Source organism: Microchirus variegatus (assembly GCF_963457635.1).
Source record: "Microchirus variegatus genome assembly, chromosome: 22".
Classification (NCBI taxonomy): Eukaryota; Metazoa; Chordata; class Actinopteri; order Pleuronectiformes; family Soleidae; genus Microchirus; species Microchirus variegatus.
Window position 1 is genome coordinate 12161599 of NC_139823.1, and position 24940 is coordinate 12186538.

Consider the following 24940-nt stretch of genomic DNA (forward strand, 5'->3'; position numbering starts at 1 on the left):
AAATGTCAAACTAACTGCTGAATCTCTCTCTTTAAAACCTTGAAATAACACTGATCATATTCAGAAAAACTCAGATTTATGGTAAAACTCTTCATCCAGTCAGGGAGAGTGTTATTATTACTGAAATGCATAATTACTGAGCTTCTATTAACTAGGTTCATATAATAAATAGAGGACATAGAAGAGTAAGGCTCCCTACACGGGATTGGAGAGCTAATACAACTGGAGAAAGTTGCAGGAGAGGAAGAACTCTAGTAACAAATGTAATACGAGGCATGGCAGCCATCCATCTCACATGTCCAGAACTGTAAACTGGATATACCACTTTGAGGATGATTGCGTCTGGGTTTTATTGGAGCTGAAAGGTGCAGGACAATTGATGGCAATGTGTGTGTCTATGATATTAGGCCTTATGTCACTTCAGGTTCCTGTCATTTTTTCCCCCATCAGTAACTTCCATTGTCAGAAGTATTACACGTACACATAGTTTCAGGTAACAGTTTTGCATTAATTCAAACCTAATGGTTTGAGAATAACCTGTCTGTCTGCTTGATAAATACCAATTATAACTTTAGTACAATGGGTGAGAGATAGGGAACAAACTGAACAGGCAACAAATTCACCATCACCGTTACTCATAGCTATTAAGCGATGTGAAGTTCCTCTAAAGCGCGGATGTCTTGACTATGCAAAACCATAAAAATGTATTGCACCGTGGTCGTGCTGACCATTAGCATTCAGCAAGGAATTGACAACTAACGAGATGCCCACTGAAACTTCGGCGGCACAACTCTCACAGCTCTCTTGCCCAGTCACAGTTTCACTTAAGCATTCCTAAACACACCGCTTCATTTATAGCCCACTTTGAAGACGGCTATGCCTCATGTCTTTAAAATGACCACAGCAGCTGTTCACAGGGACAGAGGGAAAGAACGCAAACTTCTAACACCCCCTGAGCCTTGAAGCGAGAAGCGTTTGATACTAAAAAAGCTGCCTTTGTCACTCAATAAATGTTAACACGGGGTCCATACGATAAAAGGTGAGACTCGCTGACAAACGAGGCGCCGCAGCATAATGCAGTGTGACAGATTTTGCGTGAGTGGAGAATGGAAGGAAGCAAGCAGTGGTCGACTTACAAGTTTGATCGGTTTCGTCCGAGTCGTCCGGGCAGTCCGGCTCGCCGTCGCAGAGCCAGGCCTCGGGAATGCAGGTTTGAAGGTCGTGACAGTGAAACTCCCCAATGTCACACACAATGGCCTCTGAATGACATGAGAGAGGGTGGAGAGAGAGAGAGAGAGGATGCAACATGAGGTGATGTACTGAGGTGGTGGGTCACATGTTTCATTAAAAAACATGTTCTGGAGGTAAGAGTAGCAGCAAATGGACCACATTTAGTACATGGATATTGTGACATTTTCATGAGGAATGGAAGCATGAAGCTGAATGAGACAGGTTCAAACCTGCTGTACATACATGTTAAAGTAGTAGTAGTATTATACTCTACTTCTACAAGTTAACCTAGTTCCCTGGTGTTCTAATGTCTGTGACATGCTTTGGTCAAAATACTAGTACAGCTCATTGTCGTCATAAAATGTATCCACTGGACACGTAAATCCACTGAGGCTGGAAGTTTGTGTGGAACTCTGTGCTGCACTGGGCAGCCAAGAATAGAACACTTCGCCGACTTCTGCTCTTCCAGATACTATTGCCCTCGCCTGCACTCTCACATTTACTTTTAGGGACAAAGCGGAGCTCCGCGAGACAACAATTCCAGGAATGTGTCATTGTGACTTGGCAATGAGTGCAGAAGTCAACATCGCATGTTTTATCTTCTGTACTTAGACTGGAGAGGACCACAAAAACAGTCATCTTGTTTCACATTACCTACTCATAGGGCCTTCAGAGTACCAAATATAAGAAGTAAAAAGTTGATTTTGCATAATATGCCTCCTTTAAGCTGTATGATCTGTTGTCAGTGGCATTTCTTCAGAGTATTATATTATCTTTAACAGAGCACGAGGACACGCATTTTCTTGCCATAAGATTAAAGCTGCACCACAAGAGGCAGAAACAGGCGGGTGCTGATGTATTATGATTTTGACAGCTATGTCTGCTCCAACAAAGACATGATGTCCTTCATGCCTTGGAAAACTAACACAAAGCAGTTTGGGCAAGTTTGTTCTTATCTTTTCTTGCTTCCTTGGTGTCGTACTTGCATTTGATGGTGGAATGGGGGGAGTTCAGAGAAAGCCCAGTGAACTAAAATGTCATCATAGCCTTTCAATACAGCAAGCATCCGTCAAAGTGTTGACATGTTTCCTGCCGGTAGCTGTCAGAGACTCGGCTCGATCATTCTGCAGAGTGACATAAGCTTTCGCTAAAGATTTGACACCACAAAGTGACCTGCTGCCGCTACTTCTCCGTCAGCGTCGAACAAAAAAACCCCGTCATTTGTGTCTCAGTCTAACCCCACAGACAATCACATCTCCTCCGACTCCCACTCACTTCCTGTGTCTCCGTATGTTCCCAGTTTGATCCTAAACCATTAGTAGTGGGAGTGGAGGAAAATGGGAAATCGGGTCTGCAGCATTTGAACAGTGGGAGTGATAATTCAACACACGGCTGCTCTCTGCCCTGGCACCCTCCAGCAAATCCACTACCCAGGGACAAATCTGAAAAGGTCAAACATCTCATCCATTCTGCCCCTTATATTCCCACTGATGCACTATATCTGAAATCTTGTGATTCAAATTAAGGCAGCTTTTGAATATTCAACGTACATTCATCAAATGTGCTTTATTTAACCATCATCGACTGACACAATTTTTCTCCTATTCAGCAAAACATACCGTGAGCTACGGCACACTGGAATATGATGGACTGTGCACTATTTGACAGTTTAATAGTAAAATATAATTAGGGTCACACAATCTTGAGACATTAATTACCCAAACATTTATTGCACCTTTAAGCACATGGGAATTATAAATGAGCAGAGTCTGCAGACTATATTATTTAAAAAAAAATTTGAAGGCATCAAAGCAAATCCTGGACTTCAGGTTGGTTGGCAAAGGCACGCTCAGTTAACAGAAGTCTCTTAAGGGATGTCTCCTAAGCCTTTAAAGCTGAATTGATTACCACTGAAAAGCAGAGGCTTGGTGACAGAAACGCTATTTTCTGAGCTATACTGATGGAATATATGAAAAAAAAAACAATAACAGCAGCCCAGTTACCTACTGATGCTCTACCTCCTGTCATGCCACTTCACCTTGAAAAGCTACAGGGCCAGATACGACTCAAGCAAATTACCTCCTATACATCAATTAATCTCTGCCTTCCCCAAACAGCTTCTGCTTGACAAATCCTGCGCTATTTCTGCAGCCAGTGAGGGCATGACATTTGTACAAGGAAGCAAAAAAAGGTGTTGAGTTTCAAAACTTTTGCATTTTGCTGCAAATTCCAGACAACATGTCAAGTAAAGGCTGCAGCTCCCTCCAGTGAGTAGGCAAAAGGGGTTCCTTTATAACACTAGTGTGAAAACACCCTGAAGTACTCATCTGGGCACATTACTGGAATAACACTCTGGCTCATAAAAGCCATTTTGCGACTGAAATAAGCCGAATATTCAGAGGAACAAAAAAATCCCAAATTCCTAAAAGAGACAGGTTGGATGTTTTGCACACGTCATTTGTCAGCTTAAAAATGGAACACTGACCACCTTGCTGAATTTTACAGTTTTTAAATTATGTCAACTTCAACGTCGTGATGTGATCTGAGACGCTGAGGGCATGTCCACTGCTGAATACTCGCTTAAACGAGGACCAATGTACCTGAACGTCAGTTTTCTTCAGTGTCCGTACAAACAACATGTAGAGAAGCAACATTTTCATAATTCTGCGACATACTGTATGCTAACACAAAGCTGCTATCTCTCTCTTCCTCTTATATCAATAAAGTGGCAACCTTAAGAGAATGTTCTCTAAAGGGTTGTATGACGGTTGTGACAAACTGGTAATGTTCTGGGAAACAAAAATTGCTAGCTCGGATAGTATACCGCTTTACCCTCCACTATAGCTGCTGGTGCTGGTTTTTGGAACAGCAGACTGCAGCATGCACAGCAAATCTCTTCATTCTATGCTTTGCAATGCAGCATCCGCTCTCCTATTCTCTCAGTCCTATTAAGGTCTGAATTACACAAGCGCTTAGGTATTCATTTATCTCTCCAAACAATATTATATTCCAAAGCTATAGTGCACTAGGGCATTACAGCCCCTGAGTTGCATCAGACACAGTTCTCAATGTGGTACAGTGGATAAGTCGCGAGCCACGGGCCTATTCAAACAAACCCTAAAAGCAGCAGTGCAGTTCAGCTCAAACTGGCAAATTAAATGTCCCCCCTCTGTTGTGCAGCTGGAAAAAGGCAGATCTGAGAATATTCCTTAGTCACTGCTATCTTACAGTTGCAGGTTGAGAAGGAGCTGCTTCTCAAAGAAGTTATTTGCAGCTCATCCAACTTGCTTGGCTTTACATAGAAAGCTGAGGGTGAACTTGACAGGGCAGTGATAGTCCATTAGACCAGGTGTTCCATTCACGGAGCTTTAAAAAAAACAAAAAAAAAAAACATCCATCAACCAGTGTGTTAGAGAAGGAGTGGAAAAAATGCAAAGCGTAACATAAACAAATTATGTATAAATATACATTTCACCTTTATGAAAGGGGTAAAAATCTTAAGTGTCTGAACTAAAAACTGCAGCTAAGGATTTAAGGAAGAGAAAGGACACACTGTGAAGGACTGCATCTGAAATAGAACCAAGGACCTTGACCTAGAGTAGCTACACTCAGGCTCAATGGCAGCACCTGCTTCTATGTATTGAAACAATAACGATAACAAAAATGTCTTGGTTTCGATATAACACGGTCTGCTACTTCTCTGCAGAGCTCTTGTTCTGCACCATCCCACGCAGAGAAGTTAAAAGTAATAGTTTGACATTTAGGGCAAAAATACACATTTGTTTTCTTAAGAAGATTTACTTAGTTTGTCTCTCTTTCTCTCTCCACTCTAAAATAAATATGTATGTATATCCAGGCGCTTTGCACAAATCCTTAAAGCCAGGGGAAGAATCACTGTCTGAAAGTCTACCGACCAGCATCCTTCACTAATTAATACACTATATGATATTTGTCAAATCTATGCAAAAAAAGAGTAAAATTTACATTTTTTGGAGAGGTTTAAGGCCAGATGCCAGGACTCAAAGGAGACATCACAGTGATGTTGTAGGCATTTTTACAAGTACTGGTTACGTGCTTCTGTTATTTTGAGAAAGCCGTAATTTGAAGGTTAAATTCACATTGATTATTCATCCTAATTGTTAGATGGTTTGGTGTAATCTCTTTGAGAAAGAATGGATTGCCTCAGTGTTAATACAGGTGAGTCAGCTCGGGTTAGCGGTATTGGCAATATGTTAATGAATGTGATTTCAATCTTATCTAAATCCAGGCAAGGGAGTGGGATATACAATTTCTCCAAAGTAGATTTATTTACAAACTTCATCTACAACTTTATTATTATTTTTATTGAGCATCTAGTCTGGTCAGTAGGGGGCAGTCAAGTGAAAAATAGTCTAACTTTTTAGGAAAAAAGCAACCGTTTAGTATATAACAATATTATGACAAAGTTTCACTGAATTTCAAAATAAAAGTGTGTGTTTTGATATGGAACCATATAAAGGGAGAACTATATAGAGTTAAACACGTATTTATGATGCAAAATGAAAGAAAAGCATACAGAAATAACAAATTTTAACTTGATATTAAGTGGCGGGCCGAATGACACCATTTTGGAAGGCCGCATGTGGCCCACCAGCCACGTGTTTGAGACCTCAATCTGCATGCTTTTGGACTGTGGAAGGAAACTGGAGAACCCGGAGAAACGTGGCCATTTCTGGCCCGAACAAATAGCTGAAGTCCACATGCATTATCGCTTATACCATCATGTACCAAAATCACAAAATAACTACACCAAAACAGTGCGTGTGTGCACATAAATTTGACTTTTCACTGTGTTAAAGCAAACTCAGTGCAGGTTCCATCATGCACAATATACTTGCATAGTGTCATGAGCCAAGCTAAGCAGGTTATCGGGGATAATAACAGCATTATTTGATCTCCCCCCTCCCCTGAATCTTCATATCCTTTATCTGCCAAAAGATGCATGGCTGCGTGTATTGCATCTCAATGACGCCTAACCTGCATAATGAATCTTTATTACGAGCGAATCGCAGAAGTGACATACACCATGTGGTATTTAGACTTAAATGTCAACCGCGTCAAGTCTGATCAGAAAATGAAGACTAGAGAGGGAGAAAGGGAGGGTATTGCCTCGGCTGCCTGATGAACGATTCCAGAACGTCTCCGCATTTCTGGACACAATCACATGTGCGTGTCAGTTCTGCAGCACTCGTAATTATAGAAATATTTTTAAGAATTTCTTAGAAATCATTGCGACAGCTCGGTGTTGCAAGTTGCGTGAGAAAAAAAAATGAAAGGGAGGGGAAAAAATAATAATGATGAAAGAGAGAACCCACAATTGTATTCACAGAATCTGAGACTTAACTAGCTCCAGGAAAAAACGCTGTGCTTGTACCTGAGGCCACTCTCTGTGGCAAAACTCTACATTCTAGCTGTGGAATGAGTGAGAAATCAATTCTGTAAGACTGGAGGTTTCATTAGATAGCGCCTGACCTTCACAATAAAGCAAAGGTTGTTTTGTTTTTTTTGTTTTTCTTGACAACAGCAGGGGCACATCGAGAAATACGTAAAAGGCGATACCACATAAAAAGTTTCAGAAGCTTCCCAGCAAACAGCTAATGAGCCCATTGTCTGGTGCTTATTTACGCCACAAATAAATATATTATGTATTAGTCAAACCTATAATGATTCTTTACTGTGTAAAATACATCATAAACAGAACAACTCCTCCTATCTTTATCATTTTATCAATTTTTCTGACGGTGAAATGATGACCTCTTAAAGGTTCACCCAAATCTGTTGTCATTCTTATTAGATTTTCACACCTTTCTCTCTGAGTGATTCCTCATCTCATTATTCCATGCCACCTTCTTTAAACCATCTCTCAACTGTGATGAACCCAGAGACCAAAACCTAAAACTAATTTCTGCCATCAGCAGGTGAACAAACCGAGTTCTAATTGGTTTATCACATGGTACAGATGTAGCCTTTGCTGAAGAAGAAAAGCCCTTTATTATACTTGAGTGACATTCTGCTATCCAAGGTGAAGGCACTGCCAATACCTGCCATTAAAAAGTATTCAAAAGTACGAAGCCAAGGAAACGTAACAGGAGATGGATGCGATATGACAGATTACAGCCGTTAAATCTCTTGATACTAATATAAGATTAGCGTCTTAAACACAATGTCCACAAAGCTTTTATTGCACCGTTCTTGCTGCAGCACATACCACCATGAATCTCACAGTGTGTGTGCGCTGGAATCTGATAAGACCATCAGGGGGAGGTTACACACAGCGTATTCCCAGTCAAATTTTTTTTGTTAAAAGCTGTGAACTGTTCTCTAGCATGAATGAGGACCTGCACATTGTCGATTCATTTGCATGAGAGTGTGTCATTATACTGCCAATAATAGAAAAGTGCAGCCCCGCAAAGCCTGGCCCCCTTTTTCCGTGCTCCACCCAAGGTCACCTAATCACCGTGTTCCTTCAAAGACCTCCATCTAAACCAGCGGCAGTCGGAGGGATTTATGCCTCACTCTGTGTCATGATTACCAATCAGGTGGAGTAATAGCTGCTTAAGCAGACAGGGTTTCTGTCATCGCTGAGGGGTGAAGTGCCAGTCAAGGTTTCAACATAGTTTGTCCAATGTAGGCCGATACCCTGTGGGACATGTCAGTGCCTTCGGGTGCAGCCTCCAGATTAAAGTGCATTACTGAAGTAAGAGTGAGAGCGGTTATGGTGAGGCATCACATCCTCACAGGGCACCACTGTACCACTGCAGAGACTAACTGAGCTTACAAAAGAGTCCACTTTACGAAATAGAAAGTCAACACCATGGCCAACATGCAGTCATTGTCGATCTGGAACTGAACGTCCGCGCAATGTCCTATGCCCTGTGTCCAGACTTGTACCGCCACCTGATGATGAAGTGGGGATACTACAGGATACTACAGGATACTACACTATATTATTAGCCAAGCCCTGATAGAATGAACAATATCAGGAAAAATATAAAAACAGACCAAGTATAAGTTTTGCCTAACCCCAAAACTCAACTAATCTGCTTCTCAATAAACATGCTCGAACAACTGAACTCAAAAAACAAGTTTTGTTTTCAGTCAAACAACTGCAACTGCTACTATTCTAGTCTTGAGGCTCTTTTTTTACTGTTGAAGCAGAGATGGTAACACTTGCATCCAGGTATTTCCTTTTACTTATTATTCAATTTATTCAGTAACTGAGCACCAGTTCGGACAAAGCTATAGATGCTGAGTCTACTTGTTTCTGCCCGTATGTGATTTTTCTTTGTCCTTTTAATGTATTCACTTAATCCCATCACGCTTGATGGTGAAAAGAGAAATTAATCTCAAAATTAATTGCACTTCTGTAGTGTTTATTCAAATGGCTCTTGATGAGGAAAGGCGATTAGACTGAGGAAGGTTCAGGATTGATCATTTTGTACCATCTGTCTGTCCACAAAGCCCTTTGTCCATCATAACTTTTGCTTGTGATGTTTCTTCTTCAACTCCCTTTATTCTTTTTTACAATACGTTCACTTACACCAGCTGTAACCATGGCAACCAAGGTTGTAGCACAGACTGTATGGACAGTGGAGATAACCAGAGCCTCTGGTAGAGGTCATCGCTGCTACAACAGACACTGTCAAGTAGTTTCACAAGCATCATTCAAGTGGGGGCATAAGTCATGCGGACACACATTGTGTGCGCTGTAATTTTAATACAGCATTTGTCGCAAGTGAACAATGTGTGTTTAAAAATTATTTGTAAAGGTTCAAGATTACTTTTGCTCGAAACACCTTGATCTTTTGAAAGTTCTTGAAGAAACTCGCAGCGTTTCCATCACATGTCCTCCACTGTAGCCATCGATAATCACATCATCGAAGTTGTCGAGTCGCTGTAAAAGACTGTTGTATATAACCATGATTTGAATAGAGCCTTTTGATAATCAGAATCCCTGTAGCCTTAGACGGGTGGTGTGTGAAGTGAACAGCGTGAAGGTTATTTCGCAGTTCTTGGTGCGGCATGACCACGGCGAGAATGAAAGCTTGTGTACAGACAAAGTTAAATAATTGGGTAACGGCGGAGAGGTCGAGGCTGTCGTGACAACATAATTGTCCTGCTGCTTGAACCTGCAGTAAAAAGCTTCGATGTGACATTTGCAAAACTAAAAAGATGCTGCTCCAATGTTTCTGAATACTTTAAAAAAGGTGTTTACTCTCTTTCCCCTTTTCCTTCTTGGCATCGAGTTCATTCAAAATAATTTATTCCTTAAAATGACTAATTCATTCAGTTAATATTCTGGGCCATCGTGTAATAACAGCAAGACAAGAAAGCAAGGGGAAACTTTATTGCTTTTGCTCAAGAAACAGATTAGGTTATTTTGTTTCCAAGTTTAACAGACGTTAAGATTCAGCAAATGGAAAAATACTTTCCTAGTGTAATATCTTGGTGTGTACTTAACACTCCTCCAAAATGTGCGTAGGTTGTGCTAAAGTGAAATAAGGGATAGCTCCAGGAGCATTAAATATCTGCCACCTGAGGGCATGAGAATTTTTTTTTCTCCACAAATACTTTTCATTGGACTGTTAACAGCTCATTCAGACAGCTTTCTATCTCAGCATCTATGTTACAGTGTGATTGCTATTGACTGAGATTTTCCATTAGTGCAATTTTGGTGATGTATGAAGTTAGTTTTGTGCAACAATCTGCCTGCTGTAAATGACTGCCTGTTCATTTCGATGGACCATTCCTGCTGATTTACCCGAGTCGCTCATATTAAAATATCACACTTAAGCCACAGAAAAGTACTTATGTGCAAGTTGAACTCAAACTTTTAATAAGGGCCCCATAAGGCACTTTTTTTCTTTCTTTTTTTTAAAAATCTTTATTTAATTTTCAAAAACAAGTGTACCCTAATTCACCAAAAGGATCATTTTCATTTGCAGTCCTTATGTTGTTAAGCATAAAGTATATATATATACACACACACATATAAATATATATATATATATACACGTGTATATATATATAATATATATACATATATAATATATGTATATACACATATACATATATATACATGTATATACACACACACACACACACATATATGTATATACACATATGTATATATACTGTATATATATAAATATATATACATACATACATATACTCACAAATATATTTAAAATGTATTTCTTAATAAAAAATTACTTACATACAATTGGTATTGTTTCAACATTACTCAAAGCTGCTTTACACTACAGTTTTTCACCCATTCACACCCATTCACTCACACTATGTGGCGCATTTTCTATCACGCATATAGAAGGCGGGAACTGAACCCACAACTTTCGACCTTGAAAGACGACTCACTCCACCTAAATTATGTAAGAATTATTTAAAACTTATTTATGGGCTAATTTCCATTGCTGCAGGAACACTGTAACTTAATCACCTTCTTTGGCATATATATTTTATGAAAGGAAGATTTTTAGTTGAATTATCATCATCATTATTCCTGTTATTGTTATTACTGTTATCATTATATGATAACTCCACAATAACATTAAGTCTAGACCGGTAATGTATATTGACATGTAAACAACCAAACGTCTATATATAATATAAGCAGGAAAAAATGCTCATAATAACTTTATTTTTCCAGCCTGCTGCTGCACTTTATAAATTCAAACGGTGGTGGAGTTTTGACAAGTTTGCAGACGAATACATATCAATTATGTATAAGCAAGGGGTGTATTGTACGTTTAGTGTCTCTTGTAGGTCCTGGAGCTATAACAAGAGTCAGGGAATGATTAGCAACACACATTACTTCTTAACTAAAGCTCAGAACAGAGTGTTTCCACATCACAATTTGCCCAGAGCGAAGACCAATCTGGCTCCATTAATACTTTGTAAAAGAGAAAAAACACATTCCTCTCCAATGCTTTGGGACAAGAGCAGCTTCTTTTCTACAGCAACGCGATAAAACATGTATTATAATGCTATGAGCAAAAGATCTTGAAAATATAAAAAAAGTGAATTCTGGATGGGAAATGGGAACTTCTGTGCGCTCTGAACAAAAACTAAACAATTATCAAATACATTTTATATGTCAATTTGTTATCAAGAGTCACTGCACTCTAGAATTCCTGAGGGAGGCAACAGAGATGATGCGCTGGAGCTTGAAATCCATAAAAATGCCATAGTGCAAAGAGTATTTTGATCACAGAGCAGCCACTATTTACCGATATTACATCATCAATAAATGAAAAATACAGTAAACAGAAGCCCTGAAAGTAAGGCTGGAGAACTGATTATCCCATTATCATTATGCAGCTATTGAATCTTTCCAAGCTCCTTGGGCAATCAGCCGAGGACTCCATCGCATCTTTTATTTCTCGTTCCCGTGCAGCTTAGGGGAACAGAACAGGGATGGAATAAATCAGCTGCCAAAAAACCTCACAGCAATAAGGCATCAGTCTTTTTTCTGAATGCAACAGAAATGAAAGAGATTGTCCATATTGAACGGGGGGCTATAGGCAGTTATGAGTAAAATCCATCAGGAAAGTCAATCAGGTCAGTCTCCTTGGGGCATGAAAGTGAGTCAACAGCGGGAGGATCGGATCTGCTTTATTGCCTGATTAAAATCAATTTGGTGTGTCCGCCGCTGAAGGTAGAGAAAGTGGCGACGGGGAAATTTTCCAGCATCCCCCTCTCTCTCACACACACAACTAATTTAGTCTAATGTGAAATAAAGGGCTGTGACATCTCCATGACTGTGATTCATGATGTGTGGTAGAGCAGGGATAAAACACAAAGGTCACACGGACGTGCCCCGTCATGAAAAATAGATTATGAAACATGTATTTTGACACGCCGCGGCGGTAGTGATCACTCCTGTATGACAATGAGCAGCCGCCATATTGTATCCTGCAAGTTAATCCAATTACACGACGCCACTCATCTTCATCAGCTATATCACACACGAGCCGGCGCTCGTTCCATTCATAATGAAAAGGACAACGTGGACAGAAAGCGGCGTGTCATGTTTGTTTTGATATGATCGTTCAACCTCAATGCCAAGTCATTGTCAATCTCTTGCTGTATTTTTCTCACATAACAACCTTAATTGTAATCTGTAGTGTAATTAAGTGTGAAAATAAGAGTTTGACCTTACTCCGCCAAAGACAAATGACTAGTTGTAGGTGGAATTGTGTAACTTGCCTCATTACTCAGTATTATGACCTTTATACAGCTTATTAACAATGCTGTTAACAACCTGTGGATTTTGGTTAATATGTGCCGTACTTGTGCTCCTTTAAACAATTCACATAATCTTTCCGGAGCCTTAATCACCATCAACACAAACAGAACTATGAACTGCTCTGTCTAAGAGACCCAAGGTACTTGTTAGCCGTTAGCAGAGTGAGGGAAATAACAGACGCACATCTGTTCATTTATTTTGTACCACTTTACTCACGGTGTTTGTCTCATCTTTTAAAGGAAATGTAATGAACGCTAACGCGAATACGTCATTCATCAGACCATATTAGCACGGAACATTATCAGTAAACCCAAGAGTTGAAGTATTTTGCTTTCACCGCAATCTCGCAATGAAACAAAAACAGCAATAAAGTGCGGCAACACTGAGCAAAGATTTGTAGCGGCGGCGGTCGGATAAATCTCATGTGGTATAAACAAAGGAGAGGGATAAATAGTCAGCACCAGGACTTAAGCTGCGTGTCACCTGCCAGACACCAAACCACAAACTCTGAGGCAGTGGATCAATGAAACAACTAAGTAAACTTATAAATAAAAAAGTATTAACCCTGACCTGTTATATACAGTTTTCTCACGCTGCCTGACATTAAATCACATTAAAGTTTAACTGTTATATACACACACACACACACACACACACACACACACACACACACACACACACACACACACACACACACACACACACACACACACACACACACACACACACACACACACACACACACACACACACACACACACACACACACACACACATACATACAGTGACCATTTATATGCTCATATATATATATATATATATATGTATCTGTGTATGTATATATATATATATATATATATACATACACAGATACATATATATATGCATATATGTATGTATATCTGTGTATATATGCATATGTAAGTATACAGACGTATATATACACACATACATAAATATACATATACAGATATATACATACACAGATATACACACATACATACATATATATATATATATACACACATACAGTACATATACATACATATATATGTTGACTGAAATTTCCCACTGGACCAAATTAACTAATGATATATATCAGTCAAATCTGCCTGAGGCAAAGTTCACTCTGTGTGACTGTGTCATTCTCCACTGGAATTCATTAACTCCACAAATCAGGACTTTTTGCGACGTCTAGAATGAATCACATTAATACCTTGTACGAAATGCACCAAGTAGAAAATGTAATATTTTGATTATATCTCATTACACAGTGACCAAATATTGACTTTGTGGTCCAGAGTTTTTACAAGTGACTCAGCAGTTTTTATCTCAGCTATAACAGAATCTTTCATTTGTATACCTTTTTTTAGAGCAGGTGCGGTTTCCTGCAATCCTGATGTGGGTGTGATATGAATATTCTGCTGACAGTGTGGTCTAGTGCACCACAAAGAAAGTAAAAAAAAAAATGTTTTCTACCTTTGTGGGGAAATCCCAGAGGTGGACGCGCGCCGAGTTAAGAAAGTAAATTTGAAAATTATTCTTGAGCTGACACAAAAAATGATGAAGTAAAGGCGGCAGCATTGATTTTATGACTCTCTAAAGAGATATTTTAAAGCATACTAAATATTTCAAATTTGTCATGGGGTAAACCTTCACTGATTCTCCGCAAGTTCTGTAAAATACCTCAGCCTTTCATTGTCTGCTTTGACTGTTCAATGGAAATAATGCAGTTCTTTCTTGGGAAACGACGCTGAAAGCTTTCAACCTTTTTGCAAGAAGAAATAGTGGCAATTCTACCTCTTGAAAAAGCCGGGCGAAAGCATTCAAGCCTTCAAACCTGACAAGGTAGTGGGTGTTGTTCTTGTACAAGTACACAACTTATTCATAGAGGGAAAAACAGAAAAAAAAATTATATATATATATATAATGGCGTCTGGATGTCATGTCCAGGTGAAAACATTATTAGTGCTCTTTGTAAGGGTTCCTTTGTGTGTTTTGTGTAGCAGAATGCTGTAAAATTGTTAAACATGGTGAAAACACCTAAACAATAACAAGTATGCTTTTTTTCTTTTCTTTTTTGTATCTCTCTCCTTGGATCGATGGAAGCTTTGGTTGTCCGTGTCAAAATGGAGGCTTACTTTCATGGCTGCTTTTCAGGCGGTTGTTTTGTGACAAGATGAATGTGTGAATAAGATTTTATATAAGTTGTTTGAAGTGAATTGCTGTTTTCAAAAGAGGGTGGGGCACGTTGGGAGTATGGACATATGCATATTTTTGGGTAACTTTGCCTTAACCCTTAGTGCTCACGCCATGGTAAAATTTGCTGTGGGAAGGAATAATACACAACTCCTTATATGGACATCCTGGGGGTGTCTGTGTTTATAGGTCACATATTCAGGCTCAAACTAGAGCGTTTTTCTTTTCTTTTTTGTTCATAAAAAAACGACCCGACAGAACTCTGAACTGGGGCGTATTTCCAAATTTAACAAATTCAATCCGATTTTAAACATTTTGAGTACTTTTTGCTCTTTAGTTAGTGAAAATATAGATATATTTTTCCATCAAATTGCCAAGGTTGGATTGAAAAAAAGGATATAAGACACTCTATGTTGCATATCCTCCGTATATACTGCACGTTTAAACATAGTTTACATAGAGTTCTAAGGGGTTAAACAAGGAAGACGACAATGTAATATGAGGAGATTTCATAGGTGGCGTTTGTTACGGAGATTTTTGAATATCAGGCGAGACGACCAATGATTGAACCTCTGGACTCAGTGATGAGTTAAGTTAAGGAGAACAGAGACAATGTGTGACATGTGAAGAGTATCAGGCATCATCGCAGATTGTGAACGAGCAGCGGTATCTAGTGAGGGAACATTGAAAGGCTTAAAGTTATAGCTGTTAATATTGTACACCAGGTCTGGTTTTACGAATGTGAGTAATTAAACTTAAAGTTGGCTGAAGATTAGAATCTTCTCTCACGATGTTTTTACTTCAGTTGAAGCACGTAACGCATTCACAGCTCAGACACCGACGAGTCTAAACGACCTGCACTGCAGCCATGACTCACTTTCACCAAATGTCTACACAGGAAACAGGTGTGTGTGTGTGTGTCTGTGAGAGCAGCAGACTCAACACATGACTTCATTTAATGAACCGTTTGGGTTTTTGTACCGCTGCACTTTTTCCGATCCGTCAGCTACCAGAGCTGCAAAGAGACCGTTTTCACACAGCAATGTTGTTGGGACTCTGTTGTCCTGACGACACGTAATAAAACATGCAGGGAGGGAAGATGCTGACTGGACTGAGACGGACCTTTAGTAGGCATGAATAAAACAAGCAAAAAAACACCTGAACTCACCACGGCTAACTGAAGTTAACCACTATCTTTTTTTTTTTTTAGTTCTGTGGCTCGGTGAGTCCAGAGGAAAGCAGAATAACAACAGAGGGAGAGAGTCAGCGGCTTTAAGTGTGTTAAAAGATAGATCAAGAGGAGTTAGGTGACTTTTCCAGCTTTTTGGTGTTCCTTTAACTGGTGGAACTTATGCCTGGATCTGTGGCATGTGTCGGCTTGAGGCATCTCACTCCCCCACAAAAAATTCAAAAGTAGACGGTGTAAACACTCTTGATCTCCAAAAAATCAGAGACATTACACTGTACGGTCGCACTATGATCGCTCTACAGTAGCCTGTGCCGGAGGCCGGAGCAGTGCCATTTTACATTAACCTACAGCCGTGTGACGGAATCAGAATGAAGTCACCATGAAAAATAAAGGCCACACAATAAAAAGCAAGCATGTTATGATCGGCTATAAATGTTTGTGGTTGTTGTTTTTGGTGCTATAACATTATAAAAAGGTTACAGTGTGTTAAAAAATGTGTCAACATTTACTGGTGAGGTTGCGCGTTGTAGCGGCGCCAATGAGTCATGCTGTGCGTGCCAAATTCTGGATCCTACTGCCAGCATAAACAGTGGTGAACAAATTGACTTTTTTTTTTTTTAATCATGTAAATTGTCATTTACATGCAGGCATTCAAATTACTAATGAGAAATGTTTCCCCTAATGGCTGTTGGATGAAAATCCAGCACGACACGAGCTAGAAACACACATCTTGTGAATTATCATAAATAAATATACACTACCGTTCAAAAGTTTGTAACCTGTACAAATTTTTGTGTGTTTTCCATTAAAAGTCACTCATTTATTCATCAAAAGAGTTGCAAAATGAATAGAAAATACAGTCAAGACATTGACAAGATTAGAAATAATCTCCAGCAAAACTGTTTTCAGCTGTGCTAACATCATTGCACAAGGGTTTTCTAATCATCCAATAGCCTTCTAACGCCATTAGCAAACACAATGTACCATTAGAACACTGGAGAGATGGTTACTGGAAATCGGCCTCTATATACCTATGTACATATTCCATTAAAAACCAGACATTTGCAGCTAGAATAGTCGTTTACCACATTAACAATGTATAGAGTGTATTTCTGTGTATTTAATGTTATATTGATTGTTATATTTTCATTGAAAATGTAATGTTATATTCATTGAAAAAACGGTAGTGTACGTATTAAATGTCATTTCTGCGAGTTGTTTGCAGCTTATAGTTAAGCAAAGGTGAGGATACGAGCACAGACGTTTAAAGACGGACAACCTTTGCATCAGTGCATCAGTATATCACATGACAGATGGATAAATGACTCTAATTCTTTGACCAAATGTTTGGCAGATGGAAAGCATTACTATAAAGAGGAATTGATGCAGTTAGAGTTATGAAGTGTCCATCACCATGTTGATTTTGCTGACGTGGTCAATAACGCAGCTCCCGGGTGAATCTAACACTGATGTGTAGTTGTAATTATACATAACCGTGCTCACACTTAAACTCTTACTTCGGTCAATTGAAATATAGAGCTTCTTTAAGCTGGCGTGATGGTGTTTTTGTGTCAAATCCTTCAGTGAAAAAGATGGTACACATAGTGTATTTCACCGACATCATCAGCGGCCGTCAATCACTCAAAAACACTCATAATAAATTGCACAGAATGTACAACACAAGACAAAATCAGCAGCCCCTGCAATGCCGCAGTGAATGAACATTATCTCTTCTAACAGACAGTAATTATAATGTACACCAGAAAGGTAATATCATCTGCTGATGCCTTGTAATTAGTATTTTAATTAGTGATTTGGATTACAATTTTAAAACCAGGTCAGAGAGACGTCGCAAAGAGGGGTGTGTGCGCGTGAACCGTGCATTAGCATTATTTCTGCATGCTCGCACACACACACACACCATTGATCTGACTGCTCAGTGAGATGTCGCTGTTCACAGTTAGACTTTATCTCAAATGAAGGTCTTAGCAGGTAAGTCAATCCCATCTACGATCCACTACATATACATATCCTTTCATGTTCCCAGGGGGGAGGCTAATAAAGACAACCTCACCTGAATTTGGGCAAAAGGCCAGGTACACCGTGGATAGGTTGGAAAAAAAAAAAAACACATTCTCAGTCACACCTAAGGGCAATTTATTCTGTAACTAAAACCCAATCTGTGTGTCTTTGACAGAGGGAGAAAGTCAGATCATAAAGTACTTGGAGAAAACTCTGAATTTGAACCGAGGACCTGACACAACACCATCCTGACAATATTGTAGAAATAACCCATGTCCAAATGACAATCCACTGATAGATAGCTTTCATGTATTTATCTGTAGAGCTGAAACTATTCATTGATGAATTGATTATTAATCGGTTTGAAGCTTTTTTCAGGATTAAAACAACATTTCGGATCGTTTTAGCTTCTTAAATGTTAATATTTTCAGGTTTCTTTGGTCCACATAACAAAGAAATCATTAAAAACTGAATCATTTGTTTGTGGACGAAACAAGACATTTGAGAACATCGTCATTTTCCACTGATCAGCGTTTTTTAGCATTTTCTGATTCATCGTTTATAAACAATAATCGCTAGTTGCAGCTCAATTTATCTGCACAGACTGCTAAACAAAGGACAGATAGCTATAAAATAAGTATTAAATAAGTAAATAAGTAATCAATATTGGGTTACTATCATAATGTTAGTAGTTACATTAGGACAGGCGTGTCCAAAATCCGGCCCGTGGCCAAATCACGGTGTTATTTGACTAAATTTTTTCACTCCTGTGTGGCTTATATTTGGTTACATATCCACTTAAAAATTATAATTATGACAATGAAAATTACATTGGCCCCTGGAAATCTTTTTAAAAAAGTTTGGACACCCCTACATTACACTCTTAGATATAAGGGTTCCAAAAGGGTCCTTCTACAAGGACCCTTCTACTGAGGTTCTACCTGGAACCATTTGCTTCTGAAAAACTCTTTCCCGAAGAAAGGATTTTTCAAGGGTTCTTGGTAACAATAATGGTTCCAGTAAGAACCATTTTGATCCAGAGAACCCTTTAAAACCTATGAGGACAACCTTATATGGTTCTGCTTAGCACTTTTATTTCTAAGAGTGTAGGAGATTGAGCTCTTGATAGTAGTTACTTAGCACCTTGATCCACAAACTCTACATATTTTCTTTTACCTAAGTCCTGTCGTGCAAAGTGCAGCACATGCAGAAATGTTATTCGTCATCAGCTTCCGCTTCATAATATTTATGATGAATGTATGCAGCGCCGCTAACTGTATCCACTCTCACAACAGCAACACGCGCAGCGGTGTAAACATACAAGAACACACTGACGACAAGACGTCGCAATTAATCACGTGGCTGTTTCCATGTCAGCCGTAGTCAACATCATAAATAAAAGAAACATTTATGTGGAAAATGATGCTGTCCTGAAACACTGACAGTGAAAGATAGAAAGATATTACTCTTTGTGCTTTCCTTATGTCGCACATATTCATTTTAATGACACTAAGAACACCCATTCATCACCGTCCTCCCGAATTCATTATCAGGCAAAATGCAAGTTCGGAAGAAAAATGTTTTCTGTAGTCAATAAAAAAAAAAAAAGACACACTCACTGCTGTTAAATTATGGCCATTTAGACATTTTTCAATTACAATAATGAGCCGCACTGTGCTACCACATGAACTTCTGGTTGACCACTTTTGGTGCCCCACTGGGAAATACTTCAAACTGTGAAATTGGGAGGAGTTCATTCATTCTAGTTTATTAATTTTCAAATTACCTTCAGAACTGTTGCTGTTGTCTTCTCAGCAGGAAACAACAGTCAAAACAGAAACTGAACTTGTGAATACGATCAACCATGGACAACCGTGTACCGTTTACCAACTTCCAGTGTTTACTGTAAATTACAGTTATTTGGTAAATGCATACATTCATGCATAGTAATGTATCCAGAGTCTTACAATAAAAACCCGAGCCATTTATTGGAGAAAACAAGCACTTTGTATGGATATATGTACAATTCACATACACACACACATTTATAAACATAGGGCCCAGGTTGATAAAAAACTGGAATTCCCCTTTAATGAGTCTCCAGTTCAGCGATCTCGCCCCTGTCCAGGCAATGGAACTAGTTTTCTTCTCACTACTTAATATCCAATATCCAAACTATCGCATTCAGCGGATTGTAGATGTTATTGGACATCAAGATCCACTGGGAGTCTATCATGACTATAATAGTGCTATATGGCCATTTTCATACAATCTATGGTAAAAAAAAAAAAAGTTGTTTGCTGCATTCACCTCAGCTAAATTGATCGGATAAAATAGAAATTACATACAGCCCATTTTACCACACCCATTCTTGGAAACACTGGTTTGATTTGTTTGAGCCAACAATAAAAAAAAATATATATACTCAATTAGTTTGCGATACAGGACACAAATAGAATCAGACCTGTCTATGACCTGATTGAATTTGTCACCCATGGAAGCCGTGGCACTCTGTCAATATAGGTGGAGATACAGGGAAGATGAATCCAGTTTAGCCAGGCCGCGCTCGCTCGGACCAAATTTGCCCTATTTTCTCATGACTGCTTACACTGACCTCACATGATGAATGCTCTCCTCTAGAGAGAGAGAGGGAGAGAAACAGTGCCTGTTATTGATGTTCTCAATTAATAACCCCACACACCACCGAGGATTTCACACATGCAGACTTTTCGCTCACAACAGCATCCAAACAAACCGCTACCAGACATGATGAGGGATCCTCCTCACACGCCTTTTCAGTTGACTGTGGATGTTGATATCGGCTGGAATAGATGGGTTCATCAATAGAAAAACTGTTATTGTGGTAGAAAAACAAGTCGGTGCAGCTTTACACCACATTTCTTTTGTTTGTTTATCTTTAATTATAAGCCTCTTTGCTATATGGCACAAAACATCTCAAGGTACATTAACAATTTGGTAACACACTAGGGAACACGTATTCACCATTAACTAGGTGCTTACTAGCATATAATATAATATATACTAATAAAGGGCGTATCATACTAGCCCTTTATTAGTTAATATTAAGCACGTATTAATACCGTATGTAGGAAAAATGTTCATTCATGTCATAATAGAGGTAGAATAAGGTGTTAAATACGTGCTTAATGATTACTAATAAAGGGCTAATATGCTACTTATGTTAGGGCACGTTAAAGCACTAATGGCGGTTAGCGGCGTTAACGCACATTAACCCATAACGCGCATTAACCCATAACGCGTTTCCATGGCGACTGACCGAAAAAAGACGCGCGTAACGTTGTGTTTATGTGACTCCCGGTGGTTAAAATGAGTCTCTAAAGTAGCGCTAAACTTTAAAAACAGAGGCACACGTACGCAGGTACGCTGGTTATTTGTAGCGCTGCTATTTTCGTTTAATAAACAGACTGCACCAGTTCGACTGTAGGCGTAAGAGTGCTAAAGGAGCTAACGCAGCTAACGGAGCTAACTGGTAAACGGTGCCAGGACTCTGGTGTCGCGGCACGTAAAACAGAAGAAGAAATGCGTCATGCGTTAATTTGCGTTTACACCATTAACGCGTTAACGTGCCCAGCACTAACTTATATATGCTAGTAAGCAACTAGTTAATGGTGAATGTGTTCCCTGATCTAAAGTGTTACCAACATTTTTAAATCAGCCGAGTTCACATGCTCTGTGCTGACTGGAAATATTCTGCAAGCTGTCGATAGGCATTAAAAACATGCAAATCTTACTCCTTAAAAAAAAAGGAAGAAGATGCTTCCTTTGGCAACATGTTTGTGCCACCTGCTCCGTGTGTATAAGGCTGAGCCTGTGAGCAACAGCAGTCAAAGTGTTTCTACACTAATGGGTGAATGGCCATCTGAAGGTGATAGACTCCTGTGGCCTTGGGCCAACATGAGTCACTAGCTCCATGTCCTCGGTGCCATCCGAGCAAGGTGACTTCTACTCACAATCTTTCCGCTTGAAATGTTTTTTTTTTCCCACTTGGCTTCTTGAACCCTCAACACATACCCCACCCCTCAACATGCAGCAGAACAGGTGCCGAAACACCCGCTTCTCACAGTTTTTAATGATGATGAAATACACAACATGCAGAAATGATATGCCGGCTTGCTGTGAACTGAACCAATCTTGAGCATTGCAGATTGTAGCATACTAGCCCTTTATTAGTAATCATTAAGCATGTATTAACACCTTATTCTACATAACCTTATTCTACCTCTATTACGACATAAATGAAGATTTTTCCTACATAAGGTGTTAATACTTAATGCTTAATATTTTTTATTTTTTATATATATATATATATTTATTTGATCTTTTTAATGATAGTATAGTGGAGAGAGACAGGAAACGGGAGGCAGAGAGATGGGGAATGCGCGCAGGAAAGACCGCTTAGTGCGGGATTCGTACCAGGGTCACCTGCAGCGAGGACTAACTGAGCCACCGCTGCCCCACGCGCTTAATATTTACTAATAAAGGGGTAGTAAGCTACTTAGATGCATGTTAGTAAGCACTAAGTTAATGGTAAATATGTGTTCCCTAATCTAAAGTGTTACCAAGGGTTGCTGATTTGGAAACATGCAAATAGCAGCATAAATGATGGATGACCAGAAAAGATGAGCGTTGTAAAAGAATATGCACATTTTTAGTTTAGCCTGCAGTCCCGAACACAGTCGCAGTGAAAGCATTACAGACTTCACTGCCCTGTGTTGTTGGCTCTCAGGCTGTAAACAACACAGGCTGCTCTGACCACTTTAAATTTTAATATTAATGAGGTGGTGGCTGTGTGAACAGTGCTCTAAAGCCAAAGCAACCCCCTTTGTACAGTATGTTTGAATGATTTTTCAAGGGGAAGAAACAATAAAGAATGTTTTGTCACAGCAGTGACTTGCCTTGTGTATCAAATGTATTGATATGTACGTATGGATTGTATAAAGCTGTAAATTAATCAGGGTTTTTTTTTTTGTACAAGATGTGGTCCTCGATCTGACAAGCAGCTGCATGTGGTGGAAATAGATTATAGCTACCATTTCATATACTCTTAGTATCACTTTCTAAGGCTGTCATATTATTAATTTTTTGGACATCTGTTCAAACCTGTCCCCAAAGGTGGGGTTCGACCTTAAAATTAAACGTGATGCCAACAACTGGTACACATTATATTTACAATATTTTTTGCTTTCTTTTTCAAACCCTCCAGCATATAATTTAACATGAAAAAAATGCTACACAAAATTGTGCAATATTAATAGAACAGCACTTATCGTCTGTCTCAAACAGCATTTTTGTGCCTGCACTGCACTTATACGTATTTTTAAATACGGTATAAGCTAAATATTAAATACATGAAACACATACTTTTTTTTTTACTTCGTTAAATGAGTTTTAGTGAGTTAGGATTATATCTATTTATTCTTATTTATTTGTCCTTTATTTAACTAGGTAAAAAAAATACAAGAGTGTGATTACATGATTACACAGTGCAATCACAAGAACCAATTGAGCTGTCTTTTCATAACTGATATATGTCAATGTGTCAAGTAGAGAAAAATAGGTAAGGTGTGATAATTGGCTGATGAATAAATAATAATCGGTCCATGCAGATTATCAGCTCTCTACTTATAATTCCAATTTGTGTTCACAATATACAGCCTAGAAGTGCATCAGATCCTGCAGAGGCCACTGATTAAAATAATAATATGCGGATAATCATGACACCAAACCATCTGAAAAGCATGCAGTGTGTAGATAAAGTAAGGGAGAAATATACAAGTATTTCTTCAAACTTGATTTTGTAAAAATTAACTGAATGAAAGATGAAGAAATTTCTCTTCAAATTGCCTCACAGCAGAAGTTTGCTGAAAATAGCATTCAGCCATTGGGATTCCATGCAGTATTTTCCCTCCATGAGAATTTAACCGTGTATCCAATTTTCTTTATGCAAAGATTTGGCCTTTCACACATACATCAGGAGTACTTCAAATGCACAGCACAGGGAAGGCTGAGATAAAAGAAAAGCCCCCCTGGTCTTTACAAGGAAATTTTTTGCTTCAAGGGTAAATTAGCCACAAGCTTCCCAGAGGGCTGGATGGAAATGAAATGATAGAGGTTTTGAAATAACATATTCTGCATGTTTGAGCTAATCTTTAACTACGTTACTCCTGCGAGAAAACTCAAGAAGTGATGAGACTTTGGCGACAATGCAAGATTAATTGTTTTCGGTGACCAACTCTAAATGAATGTAATGTTTTTCTGGGAATAATAGAGGGACATGAATTTACTGCTAAATTACTTCTTTGTACAGTTTTTTTTTCAAGGCTGGTGGAGCAGGTCTGTCAAACGTGAAGATGAAATGAAGTGTTAAGACAAAACACACACAGAGCCCAGTCTGGTAATCGTGTTCATTCAGTCTACACCAACTTGATGAATGGTTCTAATCAAGTGACATCCCCACACAGAACTGCTGACAAACAAATCAAAATAGAGTTTTTAATACACTTAGTTTCACCCTCTGGTCTCTTTTCGCTGGTTGGACAGCCACCAAAATGAGTTCAGGATGAAAAACGTTACCAAACGCGTTATGTAATGGCTTAATTTAAAAACTATGCAAAATACTGACCTACATCAACTAATAATGAACATTTCTGTCAACTAATATCTACTCGTTAAGTTCATACAAAGTCTAGTGGATGAGGAGAGTAACAGTGTGAAAATAAATTGAATATACGATATGTAAAATGCTTATTTACATCTTACGGCTTTTTCCTCCACATGAGGGTCGCGGGGGGGCCAATCTCAGCTTGACATAGGGCGAAAGGCCTGGACTACAGCCATTTTAGAGTGTTCAATTTATCTAATCCCCATATTAAAAGTTTCTGACTGTGGGAAGACACTGGAGAATCCAGAGAAAACGCACGCACACACTGGAAGAACATGCCAACTCCCCTTTT

At 38.9% G+C, this 24940-nt stretch overlaps 1 protein-coding gene across 1 annotated transcript in view; it reads right to left on the reverse strand.

The window, feature by feature from the left end:
- lrp1bb (low density lipoprotein receptor-related protein 1Bb) overlaps positions 1 to 24940 on the reverse strand; it is a gene marked incomplete at both ends in the record, with an annotated part of 246847 nt that overhangs the window by 183841 nt on the left and 38066 nt on the right. Inside the window, one exon of the mRNA XM_083909007.1 lies at positions 1137 to 1259. Within this exon, the coding sequence (XP_083765133.1) occupies positions 1137 to 1259 (123 nt within the window). The remainder of the gene's footprint in view (positions 1 to 1136; positions 1260 to 24940) is intronic.